Raw genomic sequence first — 24,916 nt, 5'->3', positions numbered from 1 at the left:
AGTATACCATTTTAGTGTAGCATCTGCAGGCACATATGACAACATCCACCTTTTCTGGGAGTAAGGAGATGGCATTCAGGTTGCCCCACTTAATATCCAGGCATAAAGCTGGAGGCTCTATGTCTGGGAGAGGTCTATCCTGTGAGGGGGGGAGATGGGATGGGTGGCACAGGGAGAGGGTTATCCGGTCCACATACCAAACCCTTTGTAGCCAGTCAAGGACGATCAGAATAACCTGGGCTCGATAGAGGTGGATCTTCCTCCAAACCTAAAGAATCAATGTTCTGGGAGGGAATGTGTAGTGAATCAGAAAGTTCTACTTCAGGCAAAACACTTCCCACTATGCTCTCTGCAATGGAAAATTGAGGGCACAGAATTTTGGGCAGTGGGCACTGTCTTCCATGGCAAAGGGATCCACCAGAGAAGTGCCCAATAGGCTGAAGCTATGGCGGATTACCCCTAGTTGAGGATGCTATGGTTGGCATGTATATGCCCACCGAGACACTGGCAAAGTGAGTAGCTTAAAACAAAATGTGATGATTCTACTCCCAGGACCAGCGCTGCAAAGATTCCCAACAGAGAAGATGTGACCCTACATCCACCTACATGATTATGTGTCACATCTCAGTGGTATTGCCTGTTAAGCTCTGGATGTACTGACCGCTAAGGTAAGGCCTTTTTTGAAGATCAGAGGCCTTTGATCTCTAGATCCTCCCGGTCACCTCCCCAACCTAGAGTGAAAGCACCCATGACTGCCTGTGGGGGTTTGAGTGGTATCCCTTGAATCAGTGTGTCTTCCACACCCCACCACCTCACATCCACTACTGGGTCCCTTGAGATCGGGATGGAACTCTGAAGATCCCCACCATGTTGGAATTACTGCCTGATGATACACCACCGGAGGGCCCTCATGTGCCAGTGGGTACAAGTGACCAACAGAAAGCAGTAAGCTACCAGACTTAGCAGGGGTAAAACCACCAAGCCTGGGGCTTATGATTAGTTCTGAAACATCAGAATCATAGCCTGAATGTCCTGAACTCCCAGTTGAAGTGGAAAGACTTGACTCAATGTGGTGTCCAGTATTGCTCCTATGCACAGGTTGTGCTAAGAGGGCACTGGGACTGCAAACTGGAAGAGGGTGAATCATACCATAAAATGAAGATACTTTCTGGGCGACCTCAGACTCTGGACATGAAAATGCAACTCCTGCAGGTCGATTGTCACCCTCCAGTCTTTTGCTATCAGTGCGAGCAACACCTGAGCCAGGAACCCTGAGGTCTAGGTATCAGACTAGGGCTGTCAGCTTTCTTTGGGTACTATAAGTACCAGGATTAGCATCCCTGACCCTTTTCTTGCTTTGGCACAAATTCCACTGCCCCTTTCTAAAGAAAAAGTCTATCTACTGCCAAAGGGTTTGAAGGTGACTGTTTGGAAGTCGAGAAGTGTTGGGGAGTAGTACTTGAGAGTGTGGACAAGTGAAAAGGTAGACCATACCCACATTCCACAATTTTTAAGACCCACTGCTCTCAAGAGATGGCCTGCCAGGCCTGTGGAAGGAAGGATATCCTGGGTTTCAACAAAAAGGAATTAGGACTGCTTCCATGTTATGGCTAGGGAGGAAGATGAAGAATAGATTGGAGGGAGTACACAGGGATGACCTCTCTGTTTGCCATGACCTTGGTATTACTGGTAAGGTGGGTTGGGCTGCTGCTGCTGCTATTGTTTTGTTGAGAGGTGTGATGCTGTCTGCCTCAAAATTAAAACATCAAGAGAAGCCACCAAAATGTTGAATTAGTCTTATTCACCCTGTTCAATCTGGAGGCCAAGAGATCTTACTGTTGTCTTTGTTCTCTTTGGACCTCTCCTGAGCAGTGTTAACCATTGCTCCACAAAGATGTGAACATCGGAAAGGGATATCCATGAGAGTGTACTGTACATCATGGGGGAATCCCAAACTCCTCGGCCACGTATGACGAAGGGAGGCAGATGTTCCCATGCCCTGAGCAACAGAGCCTGCTGTTTCTAGACCAAACTGCATGAGCTGCATTGCTGATCCTTGGTTATCCCTTACTAGCTGTGTGAAATGGGGCTGAAGGTGATCTGGTAAATGGAGTACCATCAACTGGGCCATGGTCCAGGGAGTGTGGATGCAATGTCCCATAAGGCAGATTGGGTTAAGAAGCTTCTGGGCCATAGTATATGCAGAAAATAGTTTCTTAGCAAACCTTCCAATATTTCAACAGCATGCGTTATCCATTCTTAAATAACAGAATCATTGCCTGAATGTTGTGAACAGCTGGGAGGGAAAGTCTTGACTCATTGTGGTGTCCAATACTGTCCCTATGAACAGAGAGGGCACCAGTTGGGACTTGGGACCGTTGATGGAAAAGCCTAGATCGAAAAGCACCATGACTGTAATCTGCAGCCAGCGTGCCAACACATCTGGGGAACTGGCTTTGATGAGGCAGTCATCCAGGTAAGAAAAGAATGGTATTCACATTCGCCTGACATTGGCCGCTACGACCACCATCACCTTCAGAACTTGAGCTAGGGACAGCATTCTGAATTCTTCCTTCTTCGGGAACCAGTTCAGAATCCTGAGGTCTTAGATTCTTCTTGGGAACTAGCATGTATCAGGCGTATCATTCCCCTGGCTTTGTTACTGCTCCGGAACAAATTCAATTTTGCCTTTTTGAAGTAAGAATCGAACTTCCTGTTGTATAGTAATTAGGTACTTTAGAACAATAGGAGGTTAGTACGGCATACCCCCTTTTCACAAGCAGCAAGCCCCATGGGTGTGAAATAATGACCCGCTATGTTTGTGGAAAGAAGGATACCGTTCTCCAATTAGTTGTCTGTGCTCTGATGAGAGGGAACTAGAGCTGCTTCCCTTTGGTGTCTAGAGAGGAGGACTAAGAAGTAGAGGGGAAGGAAGTAAGAGGGCTTGTATTCTTTCTTTGCCTCAGCCTCCATATTGTTTGTACAGTGGGTGTGTTTGCTGTTGTTGATGATGTTCCTGAAACTGTTACCTTGAAACTTCTTGAATTGATACTTATAGACCTAGTGACCTGGCAGCGGCTTTACAACTCCTTGAATCTCTCCAAGTCAGAATCAGCTTTCACCATCAAATGGGAGGTCCATGTGTGTTGTCTGGACATCCCAGGAGAAACCTGAATCTCAGCCAGGCGTGGTGACACAGAGAAATAGAAGTCCACATAGCTCTTGAAACAGAGTCTGCTATATCCAGGCTAGACTGAATCATTTGTTTAGCATCTGAGTGGCCGTCCCATACCAATTCTGAGAGGTGGCTTTGCAGATAGCCTGGTAGACTGGGAAGAACCGTTTCTGCTGTGTCCCAAATGCCATGTACATTTCAGCTAAGGAGACAGGTGGCACTGAAAGATTTTAGAATCATGCTCCCTGCCAAGAATACCCTCCTTGGAAACTGTTACATTTTTCTATACTCTCTATCAGAGGAAGCAGTGGGGAAAGTGTCTGGTAACAGCTTGGAGGTGCAAGAGGCTTGAAGATAGAAATACTAGATCTTCAGGAACCGGTTTGTAATGCCTTGCAACTGATCCGTATACTGCAGTGGAGGTAGGTGGTTATATACAGAGAGCAAGTATTGGTTCCATTAGTACCTCATCAAAGGGAAGCAAGGGTATTGTGGTATGGGAAGCCTCATGCAAAACCTCAGTAAGGATGTTGACTTTTGTTTCTGTTGAGGGTAGCTGATGTTCCAACATCTCTCCTGCCTTTTTAGGCGGTAACCTCAGGTGAAGGAAATCCCATTGAGGAATATAGTTTCCACTTCTGAGAGGCACCTGGGCCACTGGCATGCCTCAGTCCTGCAAAATCAGGGTCCAGGGTGTGCATTCCCATCATTATCTTGACAAGGGTCTTTTTGAAGATCTATGTCTCCCAAAAAAACAGAATCTGACCTCCTCTACCAGATGTTGAATCTCTGTCTAAGAGCGCTGATGTGGAAACTCCAATGTGCAATGACTCTGTACAAGATGCTTGTGACGCTGGTGGGGTCGGCACGGGAACTGGAGTCAATGGTTGCTATGCCAGTGACGTTATTTGGGCTGCCTGTGGAGTCGACTGAGGTACTGGGGTTGAGTTCAAACACTGGAGGAGAGGATAAAAGGATAGCTATCAGAGATGGCTGTGGCAGTCATGAAGTTGATCCTTAAGCCTGAGGTGGCACTGTGTTTGGAGTCAGAGCCCAAGTGTTTTGCAGAAAAAGCATAAATCTTGAGAAAGCTGCCGGATGGTATGACATCAACATGTTTTCGAAGGTGAAAGCCAGTCGACCTATGGGGATAGTTAGCACTGCAGAGGGTACCATGGATCATCTGAAGATATCATACATCACATTAAGGAAGATGGTTGGGTCTTTTCCAGGAGCGGGGAACTCTGCATAAGCTTCACCGAGCTGGGGCCTCGGAGTTGGCATTGCAGGCAGTAGCATGTCTGAGATTGGTAATGGGTCCAATTAAAACACAGGTACTGGTTCCTCCGTGATGTCTTCCACTGGTTTCTACTCCAACAAAGCTGCTTGTGGTGAGGAAGGAAGACTCTGGTTGTTGTTTCTTCTTACGTTTCTGCTTTGAGGACTTCAGCAACTGTGGTGACTTTGGTGTGCGCTGCCTGGATTTTCAATGTCCTCGACATTCATCCTGCACCCGGATGATGTACATATTTGCTTCACTTTCTTTTATGTCATTGAGGTGCATCTTTCAACAGGAGCTGCAGGTCTTGACATCATGGCTATACCCCTAGAACCATTTACAGATCTTTTGATGTCTGTAACAGACATTTCCCCATCACAGTTCCTACAAAGTTTGAAACCTGACATTTTGGCTCATAACATTGTGAAAAACTGCACCTGAATAAAGAATGTTTGGACAAAAAGCGTCAACAATGTTGACAAACTTCTGAGAAGATAAAACCCCGGATTTTCATTGATGGCTCGGAAACAAAGAAACTCACATCAGTACTCTAATGGGATGCTTTTTGTCTCCAGAGACAACACATGCATTCTGTTTCTGGCACCAAAGTGGAGCCAGTGTGCCCTAGCAGCGTGGAGAGCTACTGAAATATTTCCAGATTCGGTCTGACACCTGGGATATTGAAAAGGTGAGGAATCTGTAGGTAGAAGTATCCATCAAAATATAAAAAGACCACTTAACATGGGGGCTCGAGTTCTCCCAAAGCATTACGAAATAATAATCTGGAAAATACACCACACAAGGGAGCAAAGTGTAACGTATGGTCCTCTTGAAATAAATAGTAGGGTTTTTATTAATGATTCCTTTGGGCAGCTTTCAAATAAATAATTTGTCTGAAAAAATTTATGCAAACATGTTAGAAATGGGGTTTCTAGTTGGCAGTTTACACCCTGTCCAAGTAGGGACCATCACTCTGGTCAGGGTAACACAAGGAAAGCTATGAATTTTTAAAGTTTAAATCCCAATAATGTGCTTAGAAATACAAAAGCTCCACTTGGTGCTATCACGGCATAGTGAGTCAGTCCCAAAAGTCCAGCACCACTCGGTTCCTTGCGGAGACAGCGGAGGTGAGGGGGCGGTGGCGGCAGCGAGGAGTTGGTTCCTTACAAACCAGTGGGGTCGATGAGTCAAGCGGGTCAAGACGTGATGGGGTGACTTCACCATGGGGACGCAGGCACGGCAGCAGAGTCGGGTGTCACGGACATCAGTGGCACAGCACTCGGGACGCAATGTTGCAGGACTTCAGAGGTGCTGCAGCGGCATCAGGCCTGCAGGGCTGTCACAGTTGTCGCACTCCAGTGAGGACCACAGCTTTGGTGAAGGCAGTGGCACAGAGTAGAGCAGCTGTTCTGGTTCTGGAGTCGCCCGAAGTCGATGTGCCTGGTTGTTCTTGTTTTTAGGCCAGCTTTTACTCCCAAGGGTCCAGGAACTGAAGAGGGCACCACTTGGCAAGTAGGGGCCTCAGCAGGAGAACCCAGAGTCTGGCAGGTGAAGTGTTTGCTCTCCCTGAGACTTCATAACAGGAGGCAAGCAGTCCAAGCCCTTGGAGAAACCTCACAAGCAAGATACACAGCAAAGTTCAGTCTTTGTCCTCTCCAAAGCTGAAGCAGCAACTGCAGGCCAACCGAACACAGCAAACGGAAAGTACTCCTCACAGCTCTTTAGATCTTCTCCTTGGCAGAGGTTCCTCTTGATCCAGAAGTGTTCTGAAGTTGTAGTTTCAGCCTTTGAAGTAGGCAAACGTCAAAGGAAGGTCTTTGTAGTGCACAAGACCCTGCCTCTCCCTCTCCTGGCCCCAGACACTCTTTAGGAAGTTGGAGACAATGTTGTGTGAGGGCAGGTACACCCCTATTGAAGTGCATGTGACATCTTCTCTCACCACTCTAACCCAGGAAGATCCATCAGGATATGCAGGACACACTTCTCTACTTTGTGTGACTATCTAGAGTGAATTCACAAACAGCCCAACTGTCAGTCATAGGATAGGCCTTGCAATAGTGAAATATGAATTTGACAGCATTTCACCATCAGGACACACCAGTACGTCTTACCTTTTACATACACTGCACCATGCCGATGGGGCTACCTAAGGCCTAGTTTAGGCGTGATGTACATGTAGTAAAAGGGAAGGCTTGGGCCTGGCAAGTGGGAGAATGTCAGTTGGGAAGAGGGATTTATTTGTGATTATGAATGAGGGATTTATTTGTGATTATGAATATCTGTTAATTAAAGCTACAGTTTTCAAGCTATAAGCACATATGTCTTATTTATTATTATATCACCTAACCACATTGGGAGTGTCTGCATGTATGACAAGCAATTTAAAAATGATCAGTCATAAAAAAACAGCAGTCAGGTAATCAGATTAAGAAAGTCACAAGTGTACTGGAGATGTTATAAATTACACACAAAACATCCAAATCTCCCAATCAAACCATTCTTCTACTCAAAAAATGAAATGTCAAATTATCAAACTTAGGAATTGTTTATTGGTGGAGAATCAAATACATGCTTCAGATGAGTTGCTGGGGAGCTTCCAGGCAACAGGGCATCTATCTTTTTGGTGCACTTTGACACTGAAAGTGGCCTGGCCTTAAGAAGAGCCCAGCTGAGGGATATATTTTCAGATTCACTCTTTTATGATATGTTGCTTGTCACCACAGTCCCAGGTATGGTGTAAGAGAGGTCTTATTGTTTTCAACTTTTTCTGTACTTCCGAACCTGTATATTAATCACAGGTATGGGAATGTTAGATGTGCTGTGCCTTTTTGCTCTCCTTGTAGCAGTCCAGATTCGGATACAGGATAGTCCCCAAACATTGTCAGCATCCTCTCAGATGTTAAAAGAAACCCTAGCTATTTTAGTCACCTCCAATACCGATACTATCATCTCACCATCAGAGAGACCTAGCTGTCTATCAGACATACCCAGCTGATTCATTAATATACCATGGCACATAGCCTCTGAGTCCACTTTCAGGAAAATCAACACTCCCAGCAGGTCTTTAGAGACCCATCAGCCATTCTCTAGAGACCCTATGTCTGCCTTTGATAACTCTATCCAAATATCAAACAGCTCAGGTCCAGCCTCAGTCAGTTCAAGCCATCTCTTAGAGACCTTAAGGCACTTTGGTCATTGGATTAATCATTTAGCTCTCAATCAGCTTTAAAATACCCCCAGATATTCATTAGATACAACCAGTTGATTCTTAGAAACTCTCAACATACTTCCAGACACCGTCAGTGGGACCTCACAGACCATTAGGTGATATTCTGTCCCTATGCCCACCTTTAACAACTACTCACAGGTTAAAGGCAATACCAGGGACATCCAGCCTGCCTTCGGTTACCCTCAATTGGTACTCAGACTTCATTCTGAGATAGACTGTTGGATGCCTTCTAAGAACCCCAGGCAGCCCACAGACTCACTGGACATCAACAGAGACCCTCACCTTGACTTCAGTTATCAACAGCTGTTACTTAAGCACCCTTGACCTGTCCTTAAAGATTCTTGGCATGCCTCCCACAAACGTCCAGCAGGCCTGGAGAGAATACCAACATGATCACTTATGCCCAAGCCTGTCCTATGCCAAGCAAAACTGTATTTTACTCTCCCCTAGATGGCCTTTAGAGATCCTCGTTTTTTCTACAAAGACCCTGTCAGACTCTCAGAAAGTCTATGAGACTTTCGGCTGGCCCTCAGACATCCCCTATCAACAATCAAACCTTACCTCACATTCAGACACAACTAACTGGCCATTGGAAGCATTTAACCAGCTTTAAGATAGCCAAAGCTGGCCTACAGATCTCCACAGTCTGACCTCAGTGAGGGTCAGTGAACTCCAAATCACCTTTGGTTACCTGCAGATAGTCCTAAAAGAGTGTTCTATCACTCTCATTAGCTTTCAGTTTTCTGTCAGATACCCCTAGCTGGTCCTTCCCATGACCCCAAGCATCACCAAAAAACTTTCACCAACCCTAATCAGGGATGCGAAATATTTAGTCGACTTCAAACATTCCTGCCTCCCCATCACTAATTATGCAGCTCATCCAGCAATGATCCTCAGAATACTCTTAGAGACCTTAAGCTCTTACACCGGTACTTTCTCTAGCCCACGGACAACCTTCAGACAGCCACAGCTGGGTATTAGATCCCACCCTATTTCCCTCGACCAAAATTTTGACATTCCCATCATGCTTGCGGGAGAACTAGGCCAGCCACTAGACACCCTCACTCTACCCTAAAAGACCCTATATCAATCATCAGAGACCCCAGTAGAGGTCTGTCACTCTACCTTTAATTGACTCTTAGGCATATATTCAGCTGTCTTTCGGCCTGCTCTGAGACATCAGTAATGGGTGTTTATACTACCTAGCTGTGATCCCTGAGACTTGGGGTGACCTGAGACCACTCCAGCATGCCTGTAGGATCTATAAGTTTCATCTCAGAGACCACTAAGCTGCCCCTACCTTCAGCTGCATCTAAAAAGCTCTCAATTATCCCAGGGATTATTGGTGTTCTCTAAAAACTCTTCAGCATTTCCTTCATAAATCCTCAACTAATCTTTATGCATCCCCATCACACCTAACACTCCCCAGCCAGCCATTAGGGACTCTGAATGTGCCCATAGACACGCCTCCATCAGGCCACCAAATGTTCCTTATTTCACTATTGGAGAACGTCAGCTTCCCCTCGGAGCTAACTTCTAGACACAACCAGATGCCCTTCAGAAAGTGATCTCTACAGTAGTCTTGAAAAATAGCTATTTGTTTCTTCAATAGTTCAGGTGGCCCTCATTCATTCAATCAATCAATCAGTTTTTGTAAAGCACTGTTACTCACCCTTGAGGGTCTCAAGGCGCTAGGGGGAGGGAAAGAGCCACGTCTTCAGGTTTTTACTGAAGATGGTGGGCGATGGGCTTTGTTTGAGGTGCAAGGGGGAGGTTGTTCCAGCTCTTTGCTGCAATGTAGGTGAAGGATTGTCCTCCATAGGTGGTTTTACGAGTGCGAGGGATGGTGGCCAGGGCCAGCTGGGCAGAGCAGAGGGATCTTGCGGGGGTGTGGAAGGAGACATGGTGGTTCAGGTAGGCTGGTCCTGCATTGTGTATGGCCTTGTATGTGTGGGTGAGCTGCCTGAAGGTGATTTGTTTCTCGACCAGGAGTCAGTGGAGGGTCCTCAGGTGTTGGAAGACATGTTCTCGACGTGGGAGGTCCAGGATGAGTGTGGCAGCAGCGTTCTGGAAGAGTAGTAGACTTTTTGATGTTTCTAGTTGAGGTGCATAGAGGTCGTGTCTGTAGTCGAGCTTGCTTGTGACTAAGGTGTGAGTGACTGTCCTGCGGCAGTCTGCTGGGATCCAACTGAAGATCTTATGACGTTTGCGGAGTGTGTGCCAGCAGGAGAAGGTGACTGAGTTTACCTGGCGGGTCATGGATAGGGAGGAGTTGAGGATGATGCCTAGGTTGCGGGTGTGCTCTGTTGGTGCAGGGGGATGCTGACGGATGTGGGCCACCAGGAGTCATCCCAAGCTGAGGTGGCGTTTCCGAAGGTGATGAGCTCAGTCTTGTCTGAGTTGAGGTTGAGGCAGCTTCCTCTCATCCAGGTGGAGACGGCTTCCAATCCTGAGTGGAAGTTCCTTTTGGCCGTTTCTGGGTCTTCAGTCTGGGAAATTATGAGGTGTGTGTCATCGGCATGTGACACAACGTTCATACATTGGCTTCTGACGATGGCTGCGAGACTGGCCATGTATATGTTGAACAGTGTGTGACTCAGTGAAGATCCTTGCGGGACTCTGCAGTTGACTCCTATGGGTCTGAATGTGTTGGGCAGGAGTCTGACTCTCTGAGGTCTCCCGGAGAGGAAGGAGTGGATTCAGTCCAGAGCTCTTCCACAGATTCCTATGTCATGGAGTCTGGTGCATCGAGTGCTGTGGGAGACCATGTCCAAGACTGCTGAGCGGTCGAGGAGTATGAGCGCTGCGGGGTGGCCGCAGTCTAGGAGTCATCGGATGTCATCGGAGGCTGCCAGGAGGGCTGTCTCTGTGCTGTGGTTGTCATGGAAACCAGACTGGGAGCTGTCCAGGAAGTTGTTGGCCTTGATGAAATTCCGTAGTTGTGTGTTGATTGTTTTCTCGAGTACTTTGGCGGGATAGGGTAGCAGCGAGATGGGCCAGAAATTCTTTACTTCTGATTGGTCACCTGAAGGTTTCTTCAGGAGAGGGCATATTTCAGCTTGTTTCCAGTCCTCGGGAGGTGCCAATGTTGATGGAGCAATTTATTGTGTTTTGGAGCGCTGGGCTATGGATGTGCTGCCTCCGAAGTACATGTGGTGTGGGCAGGGGTCCGTGGGGGCTCCGGAGTGGGTGTTTATGATGCTGATTGTTTCCTCCGTGGTGAGCATGGGCCAGCTGTGGATGGTCCGGGTGGGTTCTGGGGGTGAGTCAGTTGCAGGTTCCGGTGCTCAGATTTTCAGGGAGGAAGCTGTCGTAGATGTCCTGGATCTTGCGGTGGAAAAAGGGGGCGTGTTTGTCGCAGAGGTCCTCTGACGGGGGATGCTGTTGGCTTCGGAGGGGGGATTTGTGAACGCATTGATGACTGAGAAGAGTTCCTTAGAGTTGTTTGTGGAGAGGTTGATGCGATCCCGGAGTGCGTCCTTCCTTGATGTTTTGGCGGTGGGTGGCGGTTGTGGCTCTGAAGGAGGGGAGGTCTTCGCTGGTTTGCCTGTTTCTCCATTTTTTCTCTAAATGTCTATGGGTAAGCTTTGATTCTTGGAGTTCGGTGGCGAACCAGGAGGCTTCCTTAAGTACACGTTTGGCCAATGTCAGCCGGAGGGGGGCTAGAGTGTCGTTGCATTCGGTGATCCATGCATTGAGACTGCACACTGGTGTGTTGGCATCATCGGCGGGAGGGATTTGGCGAGAGATGAGGTGAGTTGCTCGTCTGTGATTTCGTTCCATTTCCTGTGGAGGGTCCTGGGGGTGTGACTGCGGCTGCTGGGTGCGGTGGTTGTGAAGTGTATGCAGCGGTGGTCGGTCCAGCCTGGGGTGGAGATGGTCTTGATGGTCAGCCGGTTGCTTGAGGTCAAGATGGGGTCCAGTGTGTGTCCTGCGATGTGTGTCGGTGCGGAGACCAGCTGTCTGAGGCCGAGGGTGGCGAAGTTGTTGAATAGAGCTGTAGTGGAAATATTGAGGTGGAAATTCAGGCTGCTGAGGAGGAGGTAGTCGTCTGATGCCAGGGCCTGGGGGGAAGCGATGTCTACTACGTTGTCTATGAATGCTGGGCGGGGGCCGGGTGGCCTGAACACAAGAGTGCCGCAATCTGATCCGAGACTCCGAGATCTGTTTATCTTGGCAAAAATTTGCAAGGGCTGTATTGCAGGGAGTGCCCCAGGGGCGCAAAGGGTATACCTGCTTGCTCTTTGCACCCCCAGGGCACTTTGGTATTACAGAAGGGGACATATACACTTGTGCTACCCCTTGTATAATACAGATAGCGCTGACCCACATGTAGTGCCTGCGCTATCATTAGAGGGCATTCCCTCATTTGCATGGGGGATGGCCCCATACAGATGAGGGAATTACTTTACCTCTGCGCCTGCACCATATTATGGACTCAGGTGCAAAGGCAAACATATCTTTAGGGGGCACCCTGAAAGTGCACCACTAAATGGTGGCACACTTTCAGTGCACCTATTAAAGGCAGCCCTCTGGAGGGGACAAATGGGGTCCCATGGGCTCCCCAGACATCCTTTTGTAGGCAAGTGCAGTCAGTCACTATACCTGCCTGCAAGGGAATCTCGTTCCCTTCTTGAAATTGGAGGCAGGTTGCCACCTGCACTCTAAAACACAGAAAGGCTTTGAAGCAGTCTTTCTGTACAGTGGCGTAACAACACTTTAGTGGACCCCCTGCACCATGCATGGAGCAGCACCCCTCTGGACTCACGCAGGAGCTTTGAGGCCAGAGTACTGTGCTGAGGTGACCCCCCCCCCAGAGCTTCCCCACCTCCCCCCCAGCACCACAAGGGCTACAGAGGCCTTACTTAAACTACTGTCTCCGTATTCCACTCGAATGCGTTGCCCCTAGGGCAACACTGGTTTGCCGCTACCCTGAGTCAACTTATTCACCATAAGAGAGCACACTTTCCCTGTTTGCGCCCTGCATACCTGTTTTAGGGTGCACAGTGGTGCAAACAGGGAAAGAGTGCCCTATGTGTAATAGTGCTCCTGATCTTCAGTGACTGGAGGCAGGTAGTCCACTGCCCCCCACCAGCTACTCCCTGTGAACGGCATTGGAAGTTCATATCAATTGATAGCAATACTGCATGCAAAGATCTCAGGAAAGGCAAAAAAGGAAGTGTAAAGTTTAAACATTTTTATTCACCAAACCACTTAATTCAGTAACCTATGAATACCTTAAAATGTGCCAAATTACATGAAACTACGAATTTGTGTTTGCACTAGTATGTCCACTAATCCTGTTTTTTTATCCTTACTGAGACAACCACAAATTGAAAAAAATACAACCACAAACGTGTCTGACACTTTATATAGCTGGGGTTGAAAATTACTTAGTTGGCAGGTGAAACATTGAAAACCCAGACTGCTTTATGTATGCTCCTCGACGTAGTTCCCAAAGAACAACCACTTAGGCCCTCATTATGACCGTGGCGGTTGGACCGCCAGCACTGGCACTTTTCGGCCGCTCGAAGGATTGGCGGTGCCAATGGTCACAATCTGCCGACCCCTCTCTCTGCTGGCGTTTACATGGCGGGTGCACCCGACGCACAACAGCAATGCAGCCGGCTCTATTATGACCTGGCGTTAATGTTGTTGTGTGTTTCCTGCTGGGCCATCAGGCCGAAACTGTCTTTCCGCCGGGCAGAAACTGTCTTTCCGCCTGCTGACCCAGCAGAAAACTCATAATAGGGCCGGAGGGAAGGAGACTGGACTGGCGGTCTCCTGACCGCAGGGAGTTTGGCGGGCAGCATTTTTCGCCCGCAAAACCTGTTATTAGGGCCTTAGTATCCTGAGCCCTGTTGTCAAGAAGAGATTCAGTTAGGAGCAGTTGTGAGGTAAAAACAGAGGAGCTTTCTTCACACACTCTTCAAAGTGGAGTTGGTAAACCACCATCTTTGAACCTTCAGTCGGAGCAAAGGGGTAGGAGGGTGTAAATGAGAGCAATGGGAGAAAACAATCATGGAGATAAGTGAAACAATATTGTTACAAGTCTTCTTTCTAAACAAAGAAAGTTTGTTTTCCTGCATAGCTTTCCAAGGTGGCACTCAATCTCTAGAACAGTCCTTTGCGCGTTAAGCCAAACTCCACTTGAATGACATCAGTATCACATGAGACACAGGACTCAGAAAGTGATGCATGGGTAGCAGGGCTGGGCAGGTGGAACAAGCGTCCCCAGTAACAGAACCATCCAGTTTCAATAAAAAAAGGAAGATCAAACTGGTTACAATCGTCCTCGGGGTCAGACCAGGTCTCGGTGTTGACAAGTACATGTTCTTTGGTACATTTAGATACGTTTTAAACTCCAACAATTTCCGTTTGGAATGAAGGCACTCCTTTTGTTAACCCTAATCAACTGAGCTACTCTTCTTTGGTGTATGTGCATAGGAGCCCTGGCAATCCTTTTGGCAGCGGATGCTCTTCCTCCATCATGCCAAGGTAGCACTGTTAAGAACCTAGGCATTAAGTTTGATGGTGAGCTCTCTTTTCTGCCTCAGGATAATGCAATGGTAGGGACTTGTTTTGGTCTGCTGCGTGCGGCAAGGAGGTTTTTGCGCCTTCTCTCCTCCTCAGTGAGGACACAGGTAGTACAGGCCTTAATAACATCCAGGCTTGAATATGGTAATGCACTATGTATGGGTCTGCCTGACTTTCTGATCAGCAAGTTGCAGGTGGTCCAAAACCCAGCAGCCCGGACTCTTCTTGGCCTGCCATTGAGAACAAGATTCCCCATATTTAAGGGTGTTGCATTGGCTTCCCATCAGGAAGAGGATTAATTGCAAGACCCTGATGCTAGTACATAGGGCTCTAAATCTGTCCGGCACCAGGTACCTTAGAACAAGGACCTGTTTTTATGCCCCATCTAGGTGTCTGCATTCAGCTAACCTTTTTCTGACCACAATCCCAAGGATTCGACGGTCCAGAACAAGTGTCAGGTCCTTTTCATTTTTAGGGCCTTCAGCATGGAACAAACTGCCTTTGGAGTTGCGGAACATTTCAGCTACCTCCCAGGTCTGGAAGAAACTGAAAACATGTTTGTTTTTTATCAGGATTAATGGGGAGGTCTGTAAGACAGTCAACACATGAGGTGCAGAGAGCCAGGACACTCTGTGGAGTAGCAGGGCGCTATAAAAATACTAATTGCATTACATTCATATGTCTAAAGAAGTTACTTTTCCTTTTCTCTACTCATCTAGGGATGGAAATTCTTAATTTGTTGTAGCAGGTTTTAGATTTGCATTGGTGTTGAAGAACCTTGGTGCATGTACTGTCTGATGAGTTTCCCGAATGACCAGTTAAAAACACATATTCTAATGTTGAGCCGCAAGGGACAAATTGAAGAAGTAGGCTCTCTACCTGTTAATAAGCGAAATTGTAACACCCCCAAGAAAGTGTCTATGTAATTCTGTAGACCCATAGCCTTCCCCTTACGGATAAGTCAACTGGAAAGTTTCCTACTAGTGCAAGATGTACGTTCTGCTTGAGGCACTTATTGAAATTTTGCACCTGCCCATTACACTGGCTACCATATAATGCCATATTGATGTGCTTTCACAATGGGCACTAGAGTAATGTATTCTTTTCTGAAGAAATACAGTGTACACCAATGTCAGAGACTAGTGATTCCTGATACCCCTCAAAACTAAAACTGTCCCGGAAAAAAATCTAAAACCAAGCTAGTGGTGATTCTACCAGTAGATATCACCCTGGGCCATTTACAGTGATAATCTATGATAGTCACCAAAAAATGCATGCTTGTAGGCATGCTATTCAGAGATGTCCAGTCTTACTTTTTGCCAAGCAAAGGTTGCCCAAGGCACACAGGAAACGGATGTAATGGTAGTCTTGCAGAACAAATGCATTCCCAGCCACTAAAAATACTGTCTCAGTAGGTTTTTTAAAGAAGACATTCCCTTGGTATATATGTGTCATTGTGAAAGACAAGCTCACAAACCACACTCAACTCCTGTGAAATTTGGGAAAACAAATTAAGTGAATTTTACTGGTGAAACTTGCTAAAAAAAAGGCTTGTGGTCAGTGTGTAAGGCGACCCTTGTACCTGAAATTAAATACTTAAAGTTTTCCACACCCCACACACAGGCTAGTAATTTGCTCTCTTTATAGAGTACTGCCTCAGCTTTACTCAGTGTTTTAGATGCTTAGGCACCGGTCCACTTGCTACTATCCAGTCTTTAGGAAATAACTCCCAGCCAAACTGTAGGCACATGCATCTATAGAAATGGCACAATGTTTTCCTCTGGTGAACATTTGTAGTGTTAGGCCATTAATCTGTTGCTTGACAGATTCAAAAGCATTGTGCTGTTCAACAGCCTGTTCAAATTCAAATTCTTTTCCTAAATGTTTCCTTAATGGCTCCACTTCAGAAGCAAAGATCATACAAAATATCACAGTTTCTCTTTATCATCTGGTGGAGAAGGCAAATGAATACCATCTACCAAAGTTTCCTTTGGGGTTTCCCCAATGGCCAAGAGTGAATGTCTTGGATAAGTAACTTGTTGCCTGTAGAGCTTACACCAGTCGGCACTTAAAACAAGGCCTTCTTTTGACCGTTTGGTGCAGACTTTCTGTAAAATTTTGAAATGTGCATTTGTACTCCTTGTGAAGAATAGCACATCATCTTGAAAGCATTTCATGTTTGCTTCCATGTCTTTAAAATTTGATACACCATATGTTGAAACAAGGATGCAAGACCAAACGGCACACATTTGTACTGGAAGGCCCCAAATAGAGTCACAAATGCCATTAGGGTTCTACAATCTTCTACTAGTTCAACCCAGGAGTAGGCACTGAGAAGGCCAAGAGTTGAAAATACAGTGGCTCCATCCAGTATGCATAACTTCATTTATTTTGAGTGTAGTATGACTGTCCACTATGATGATGGTGTTCAGGACTCTGAGATCCATATACAGTCTCTCTAATCGTATTAGTTTCCTTTATCAAAACTACTGGTAACATCAGATCTGTGAACTCTGTTTCCTCTATAATGTCTTCTTTTTGTAATTTCTCTAATAAGTCTTAAAAGCCCTTAAAGAGACTTCCCCTAATTTCTTCTTCGTTGGGGTGGCATCATCCCTGAGTTTTATGCAGTCGATGATTTCTTTTTATTTGCCAATTTTTGTGTTGAAGACTGCAGAAAACAAGTAATTTGAGAACTCAACTCTTTTCTTGGATATCCATCAAAGGATCCAAAGCAGATCGATTCAGGGTCATTTTGAGGTGTCTTTGATCCTAGGGTGCAGATTCCTATTTTTGCCTTATTAAATTTAATTTTTGCTGCTACCTTCTTGAATTTAGCTGTGCTCACAAAGTTCCCAAATTAATTCAATGTCCGCCATAAGTCACAGTTCTGACATTGGGCTCCAGGAGCCTGGATAGCTTTGTGGAGAACAAAGAATCAAAGGTTTCTCTTGATATAATATTAAATGGTGAGCTAGAGTACACCATTAATGTCAAGCCAACACCTAAAACAGTAAGTGAGTGCATGGGAGGGATGGTGGGCAACATCATCAGAGTCATACACCATAGGTACCATCCTTTTAAGGGCTATGTGTATTTTATCATCTCTTATGGAGTCATCAGTCACATCCACTGAAAATTGAGCTATTTAGCTTTCCCACTTCCACTGCTTTCACAGCATACTCTTGCAAAGTGTCCTTGAATTTTAGATATACTACATTCTTTATTGAAGGCTGGCCACCCATTGTAATTAGCCACATCAGTTTTGGTGCCACGTCTGTAGCAGCTCAACTTCGAATCATTTCTGCAAGACTTACTGAAGACAATTTTGTAGGGTTTGGCCCTAGTGTAGCACACTCCATTCTCCTATTCAAGCTGTTATCATTGACCTCTGAAGCCAAGAAATGGACTGTTCTACTGGCTTAGCTGATTTAATGACATCTTCCAATTCCCACAGGTGTTCTTTAATGCACCTATTGTTACTATTGACCATCAACTGGTCAAAATGTATTTTTCTACTGCCTTAGTATATGTAATGACATCTGTGTGGGGTCCCCTAATTCCCAACGCTGTCCTTCAATCCGCCTGTAGTTGCTATTGACCATCAACTGAACACCGATCATTTCATTGGTTGCACTTCTGAAAGTGCACGTTTTGGATAAACTCCTCAAAGCAGTCAGAAAGTCATCAAAGCTGTAATTTTCCCTTTGCTGATGTGTATAAAAACTATACCGCTCCAAGGTCTTACTAATAGTAGGTTTGTAATGTTCCCCAACATCAACATAGGCTTCTCAAAGTCAGCTTTCCATTCTGGTGCTTGGACTTTGGGAAATGATCTAAAATGCCTGTGCCCTTCTGATCCCAGTAAATATAAAAGAATGCCTTTTCTTCTTACAATGGGCATTTTATCATCATCAATAGATAGATAAATTAAGCATTTTTCCTTTACATTTTTCCCATTCTAATTGAGGTTCACCTTTATTTTGCAGGAATTTCTGAGGTGGTTCAAACTGCATGTTGAAGGGTAAGAGTGTGGCACCTAATGAGTATGTGAAGAAACTTCACCTCTATTTAAGGGACAAGAGGTAGCTTTCAGAACCACAAAATATAATATGAAAGAATATTTTGAAATATGAAAAGCTATGACAAGGAGGCAGAGGTACAAGCAGAATAAATGTGATAAGGCTTAACAGACACCCAGTATATTGTCCCTTCAAATATATGTGTGTGTGTGAAAAAGATCCAAAATCTCCTTTACAAAATGTTCGATGTATACCTGGAATGCATGAACATTTTGAATTCTTTGTAACCTTCTCAGTAAGAAAAAGGAAACCCTGAATCAGTCTGTTTGCCAAATCAAGAATTGATCAGACAAGGCATGTGTCCAAGAAGAGTGAAAATTGGTCCTCAACTCTATATCATGTAAAAGGCACATTTCATGGCTTGGTTAAGTTGAGGACCCAGGCAAAGATTAGCATTCAAGATAACTCTTATGTTTCCCACGTCTAGCGTTGTTGGAGATACCCCAGGATACTGGAAACAAGCTCTCAGAGGAGAACAGTTCTTTCAATCTCTGCATGTGGGGAACCCCGATTTAGATAAAGAAGTTACTTACTTTTGATAATGCTTTTTCTTGTGGATACTCTACCCTAACCAGAGACTCTTTACCTTTAGAATATCCACAAGTGTCAGATTAGATCCAGAAGATTTAAACATTTCTCTCACACAGTGCTAGGAGACCCTGTGTGGCTTCATACTTGGTCCCAAGATTAACCAGAGCTACCAGTGTGCAGATCTCCAGTTTGAGGCCCTTTTTAGATGAGAACAGCGAGGTGTGAAGTAGGTGAGGGATATGTGTTAATATGGAACATCCGCCAGAAAGAGCATTACCGAAGATAAGCCACATGTTCTGATGTATACTTCTACCCACAGATTCCTAGCATTCAGAAGAGATATCAAAGCAGTACCTCCCAAGGAGGTAGGTCTGTGGAGTGGCTCACACCAAAAAGTCCTCAATTGCTGAAAAGTCCATCCCATTGAACTTGGCTATCAAGGCAGTACCATTCGGTGAACATGTGCACTGATACCCACATTACAACCTGACAGATGTCAAGATGTGTGTGAGTCAGTGCTTAATCTGCGCTTGTTGTTTCCGGTGCAGAGAACTGGTACATATCTTTGAGGGCCGGCACTTATTTTTCTATCTCTAGCATTTACTGCGAGCAAAAGACACATATGGGAAAGACGGAGGAAGAGAAAAATGAAAAAGTGTCACAAAGGAAGAAAGGAGAAAGCTGCAAGAGTGAACTGAAGGGGCTGGGAGTGGCTTTAAATGGATTGAAGAGGCCCGAGATGTCTTCAGGATTATGCTACCTCAGTATTCCGTGTTTGCACATTTAATTGCAGCAGCCGGATGTTTAAGAGGAGTACTTTGGGCACCTGCACGTTTTTATTTACAAATTAAGCACTGGTGTAAGTGCATTGGTAGCAGTCTTGGCCATGGTAAAAGGGGCCCTCATTCCTGCCAGAAGTTGCTTCCTGGCCATTATGTAGCAGATGTTAATGCTGGGGACTATCCACCTTGAGAGAGTCATTTTCTGCACTGCACCTCCTTTCTTTGCCACAGAAACCACACAAAAAGCCGATTGTCCACCTGATGGTTTTTTGTGCCATCAAAGTAGAAGGTCAAAGCTCTAATGGAGTGCAACCGATGAAGTATCTCCTCCTTCGAGGGATGAGGCAAAACAAAGAATATTTGGAGAGTGACAGGTTGCCAAAAAGTAAAAGCATGCACAACCTCTACAGAAAAGATTGCTCTGGTGCTCAAAGCGACTTCATATGGAAAAAAGGTAGCATTAGGTGGATGCACCAAGAGTGCTTGGAGTTCACGCAACAGCTAACGTTACCCCAACCATTGACACAGTATTCAGTCAGAAGACACAATGGACAGGAGACACCCACGGGGAAAGTGGGCACCAAGTTAAGAACCCACTGTGGCATCACAAAGAGTTTGGAGGGAAATGTGTGTCAAATCTTTAAGAAACCTCATCATAAAAGGTGAATTTAACAGAGACGGTGGGTCCAGGGAACAGAACAAGGCTAAAAGGTCCGACAACCTTTTTTGGTGCCCACTACAAATCTTTGGTGGGCCAGAGATAAAACAAACAAGACACCCAATAGTTTGGCCGGTAATGGGTCTGTTTTGGGGGTGGCACATCAGGATATAAACTTATCAAAGTACAGGCTTTGTAGAAAGACACCTGGCAGCAAGGATGACATTCACAATTTCAGGTGGGTGGCAAGCACAGTCAACCGCTGCCACTCAATGTTGGATAAAGAGGGTTTGAAAGAAAAATACATAAAACTGTAGAGACTACAAAAAGTACAGGAACTACCCCGCTGGAAGGATGCCACCAAACCAAAAAAATACAGGAACACAAGTTTTTAGGGGATCAAAAATATTTACCTTGCCATTGTTTGAGGACCTATAAAGGATTTATCTCTTGAGCGAGACCATCTCTTACTCATCACATTGGGTGATGGATATTCTAATCCGACATGTGGAAAGGAAACATAATATTCTCCTTGCAGAAACTGACAAATTAGAAGAAGAGATTAAAAATCTCAACCTATCTGAGGCAACAAAAATGGTAAACTCGTGAAGGAAGTATTAGCTTGACATCATCTATATATTAAGGATAAAACAACCAGAAGACTCACCAGAGATGAGGGCTTTTTTCTATACGCCTGCTTTCCTGTGCCTGTGAAACCAAAAATAAAATCACATTTTCAAAACATAAGTCACCACAGAATTAGTTGGTAATTAATGCGTATTAATATACTCTCCTGTGTGCTCCAACAACCTCCATTTCCAATCTCGACATATGGAGGCGAAGATTGCACAGGCTTGTGTGCATGACTGTGTCCTACTGCTGCAAAAGGAGATCTTCCAAAAGTGGAAGCTGAATCTGAGGACAAATGCTCATGCCCACAAGTAACCAGTACCTCACTCTACATGCCAAACCCAGAGTCACTAGTTCTTCCCCCTGCTGTAAGATGTCCTGGTCCACGTCAGGATGTAACCGATATTTATGATCCGACTCACTTCAACCACCCTGATGTTCCAAAACCAGGGAAATGCCCTAATGCTCTAGCCAGCCTGAGAGAAGTCCCTCTCGTCACAGTGCTCAGGACCCCATCCTGACCTGAACCCTGCATTACCATATGGCAGTGGTGTAGTCCATGAGAGACTGAACCATCACAGATGTCTGAGCCAAATTCCTCTCCAGTCCTGAAATCGACTCTGGTCACTTGGACATCAACGCTGGTCTCAATGCCACTGGAGGAAGACTCTTTTCCTATCGGTATATTCAACTATAGCTGAAATCATCTTTGCTTTAAGCAAAGTGTTGTCCCAACTCCATACCGACACACTCAGACCCATTTACATCAGAATCATACAGAACCATGCCTTTGGATCAGAGCTGCACTCCATTGCTTTTTGCTTCCAACAGAGTCAATCAAACGTGGAGGGATTATCCTCCCCAATACTATCATAATGACAGCATGTAGTTGTGTTGCAGGATTCTTGTCATGCGTACAAAACTACTGGTTTCTGGTGGCAACACAACCGCGTGTAGGGGACTGAGTCAATTCCAGACTGTGTGGTAGCTGTCGGCCTAACCCTGTTGGCTAGGTAGCTGCACCTCACCCAAAATATGAAGCAAAGGTGATTTGTGGCAGCCTGGCACATGACACTCTGACTCCTCAGGGAAGTCGTGGTTGGCAGATCCAGACCTTTTCTCTCATTAGAACAAGTCTCACACAAGTGCAGGTAGACAAAGAGATGCAGGATAGTTTACAATGCATTTATTGAAAAAACTGCAATCTATGATAAAACATGTGAACTGTGATTATTGAGAAGATGAAACATAGCACAATCAGAATTGCTACCATGAATGAAATGCAGATAAAAAAATCCCAGTATTTTGGAATAAACATGTGCCTAAGAATTCCAACCCTCACTTCTAGCTTCTATACAAGAGCATGGCTGTGATAGCCCTTTTCTCTATCCGTACTTAGTCCGTGGAAGGAACACCTGCCCCCATACCTGAGGAACAGGGGTCTGCCTGTTGTCTTCTCTATTGGCTGTAGAGACAGGGCTGAGGTCAGCAACGTGGCAATGAAGTATAATACACCATAGGATGGATCCTATGGCTGGAATGACCTCTCTAACCTTCTTTGACCTGTGTGATGTTTTATAATAAAACGTGTTGTGTTCTGAGAAACAGGCCTGACATGATCAGATGTCTGAGTGTCTGGGCTGGCTGTGCACTCTTGTGGCAGCAATACTAGATAGATTATCAAGGGCAGCCCTGAGCAGCCTTGGGCAGAGGTACACAGTGAAATGTTGTGCAAGGAAAGCAATAACAACACTTTTGCAGAATAGAGGCTGACGAGAAAAATAAAACAACCCGCTAAAAGCCAGTTATACTAAAATGAATTAAAATGAATACATTAAATTAGGCATGTGACTAGGTAAAAGTGCACAGGCTGCAGGCATAAGCTACACATACTGTAACTGTCACCTGGCCTAAGCCTTGCCCCTCCCCGTTTTGAAATGATTATAGAGACACTGTGAAAGAGTTAATATTCCAGCCTGGATATATGTGGTTATTTTGAAAGAATCCTACTTTGTGTGAATAAGCTCAATTTAACTTATTAAAAGGCTAAAAATTGTGTGATCAAATGTGTCTATCATTTTTATTTGTGTTTTAAATTGCAAGGCATGATTAATAATGCACTGCATATTGCACTTTACATTTCATCATAATGTAGACCAGTACATTATTCTATTTGTTCAAAGTGTTTTCTGTATTTTGTAAAAAAAAGGTAGCAATGCACAATTTGTGCTGCCTTAATGAGCCTCACTATCTGTTTTAAACATTTGGGAAGGTCAACAACATTAATGTGCCTCTGTCTCAAAATGCCTCACATAACAGATGTAGGGATTGACAAACATGAACATCTTCTAAACCTAAACAAATGTATTATTTTAGTATTGAGGGATTGCTATAGAAGACTTAGATCAACGTCTAAACTTCTCCCTGTGTTGCACATAAATTAGTGAAGGATACAAATGTATACAGATATACACTATTGTGTGCCAATGTTAAATCTAGACTACATTCCTCATTAAAATAAAACTAGCATTTCACAATGTTTAGGTTTTTTCTTCCATCAAATTGGTTAACCGCCATGCCTAGTTTTGATTTCAATTAATAATATTCCTAAAAAGATAAAATCCTCCTCCCTCATCATCTTGACAAATTTATAATTTTTTGTTTCCTTCCAGTGGATATCCATCTTGATCCAGACACTGCTCATCCTAATCTTGTCATCGCAACGGATCAGAAGAGTGTGAGGATTGGAGACAAGAGAAGGAACCTGGACAGCAATCTAAAACGATTCATCTATTATCCCATAATCCTGGGGTGTGAAGGGTTCAACACAGGAAAACACTACTGGGAGGTGGATGTGGGTGACATGCCAGCTTGGGATGTAGGGGTCTGTGAAAAGTCAGTTAGCAGGAAGGCCAAAGATATCAACCTCTCGCCTGAGGAAGGCTGCTGGAGGGTGTACCTAAGAGATGGTAATCAGTACTGGGCTGGCAGCGCCCCAGATATCCAAATTACTCCCAAAGAAAAGCCTAGGATTATTGGTGTTTTTCTGGACTATGAAGAGGGGAAAGTATCATTTTATAGTGTGAATGGGAAGTCCTTGTTGTTCAGATTTCTATGCAATTTTAGTCAAATTCTTCTACCATATTTCTATCCTGGTTCTTTTGAAAAAGGGAGAAATGCTGGTATCTTGAGAATCAACCCAGTGACCGGATAAGAGTAAATACAACCAACAACCTCAATAATTTTACCACTCAAAAGTCTCTACTCATCTTACCTTGAAATAAAGTATGAAAATGTCTATTTGACAAAGCTCATATTTGTCTATGCAAGTTTCTTTCAGAAGTTAATTAAACCATGGCCAGAGGACTGTGAATAATGGTGACTCATGATTCCCACAATTCCTACTGTCTCACTTTGCAGCATCTGTATGGATTCTCACCTCTAATGGTGTATTTTATTTGTCATGTAATGTTTATGCAGGGTGCATATCTGCTAAAGGCAAAATGTAATGTTTTTCCCTTTTTCCTCTGCCAAAGATTGTGCGATAATAACAAATATAAAGTAGCTCATTGAAAATACTAGTGCAAAAAAAGGCATCAACTAAAATAAAGAGATTGGTATAATTTATCAATTCTTAATTACAGACAGCCACCAGTGATGGGGATTCAAGAATGGCTTTTTGTCAGATAATATCTGATTCTATTTAGTCATCCTATACCACCAACCACCACCAAGAATTAAGATTCATGAATGTCCCTGGGAAAATGCCAGTTTCTCTTTATCCAATTCTTCATCACTAACAATGAAGAATGTCAATATATTTGATGGTCACCATTTCTCGCCAGCAGTCTCCAAGAAACATGATTTCAGAGTTACATTTTATTTGATGATGTATGGTTAGATTTTGAAACCTACTGTCACAACCCGGGAAGCAGCGGACCTGCAGCCACACACCCTTGTCCACACCTCCCTTGCTTGGTGGGCTATTTTAATATCATGACAGCTAATCGGCA

The 24,916-nt window shown here is 44.8% G+C and overlaps 1 protein-coding gene across 3 annotated transcripts in view; it reads left to right on the top strand.

Moving 5' to 3' along the window:
- LOC138299197 (E3 ubiquitin-protein ligase TRIM39-like) overlaps positions 1 to 24,393 on the top strand; it is a 228,528-nt gene extending 204,135 nt beyond the window's left edge. Inside the window, exons 7-8 of one of the 3 annotated variants that reach the window (XM_069237304.1) lie at positions 18,210 to 18,244; positions 23,576 to 23,689. In XM_069237304.1, coding sequence (XP_069093405.1) covers positions 18,210 to 18,241 — 32 coding nt within the window. In that variant the 3' untranslated portion in view covers positions 18,242 to 18,244; positions 23,576 to 23,689. Of the gene's footprint in view, positions 1 to 18,209; positions 18,245 to 23,575 lie in introns of all 3 variants that reach the window. The other 2 variants (XM_069237303.1, XM_069237302.1) reach the window with 2 other exon arrangements.
- The last annotated feature ends 523 nt before the right edge of the window (positions 24,394 to 24,916 follow it).

This window comes from Pleurodeles waltl, chromosome 6 (genome assembly GCF_031143425.1).
Source record: "Pleurodeles waltl isolate 20211129_DDA chromosome 6, aPleWal1.hap1.20221129, whole genome shotgun sequence".
Taxonomy (NCBI): domain Eukaryota; kingdom Metazoa; phylum Chordata; class Amphibia; order Caudata; family Salamandridae; genus Pleurodeles; species Pleurodeles waltl.
This window is presented reverse-complemented; position numbering and strand designations above follow the sequence as displayed.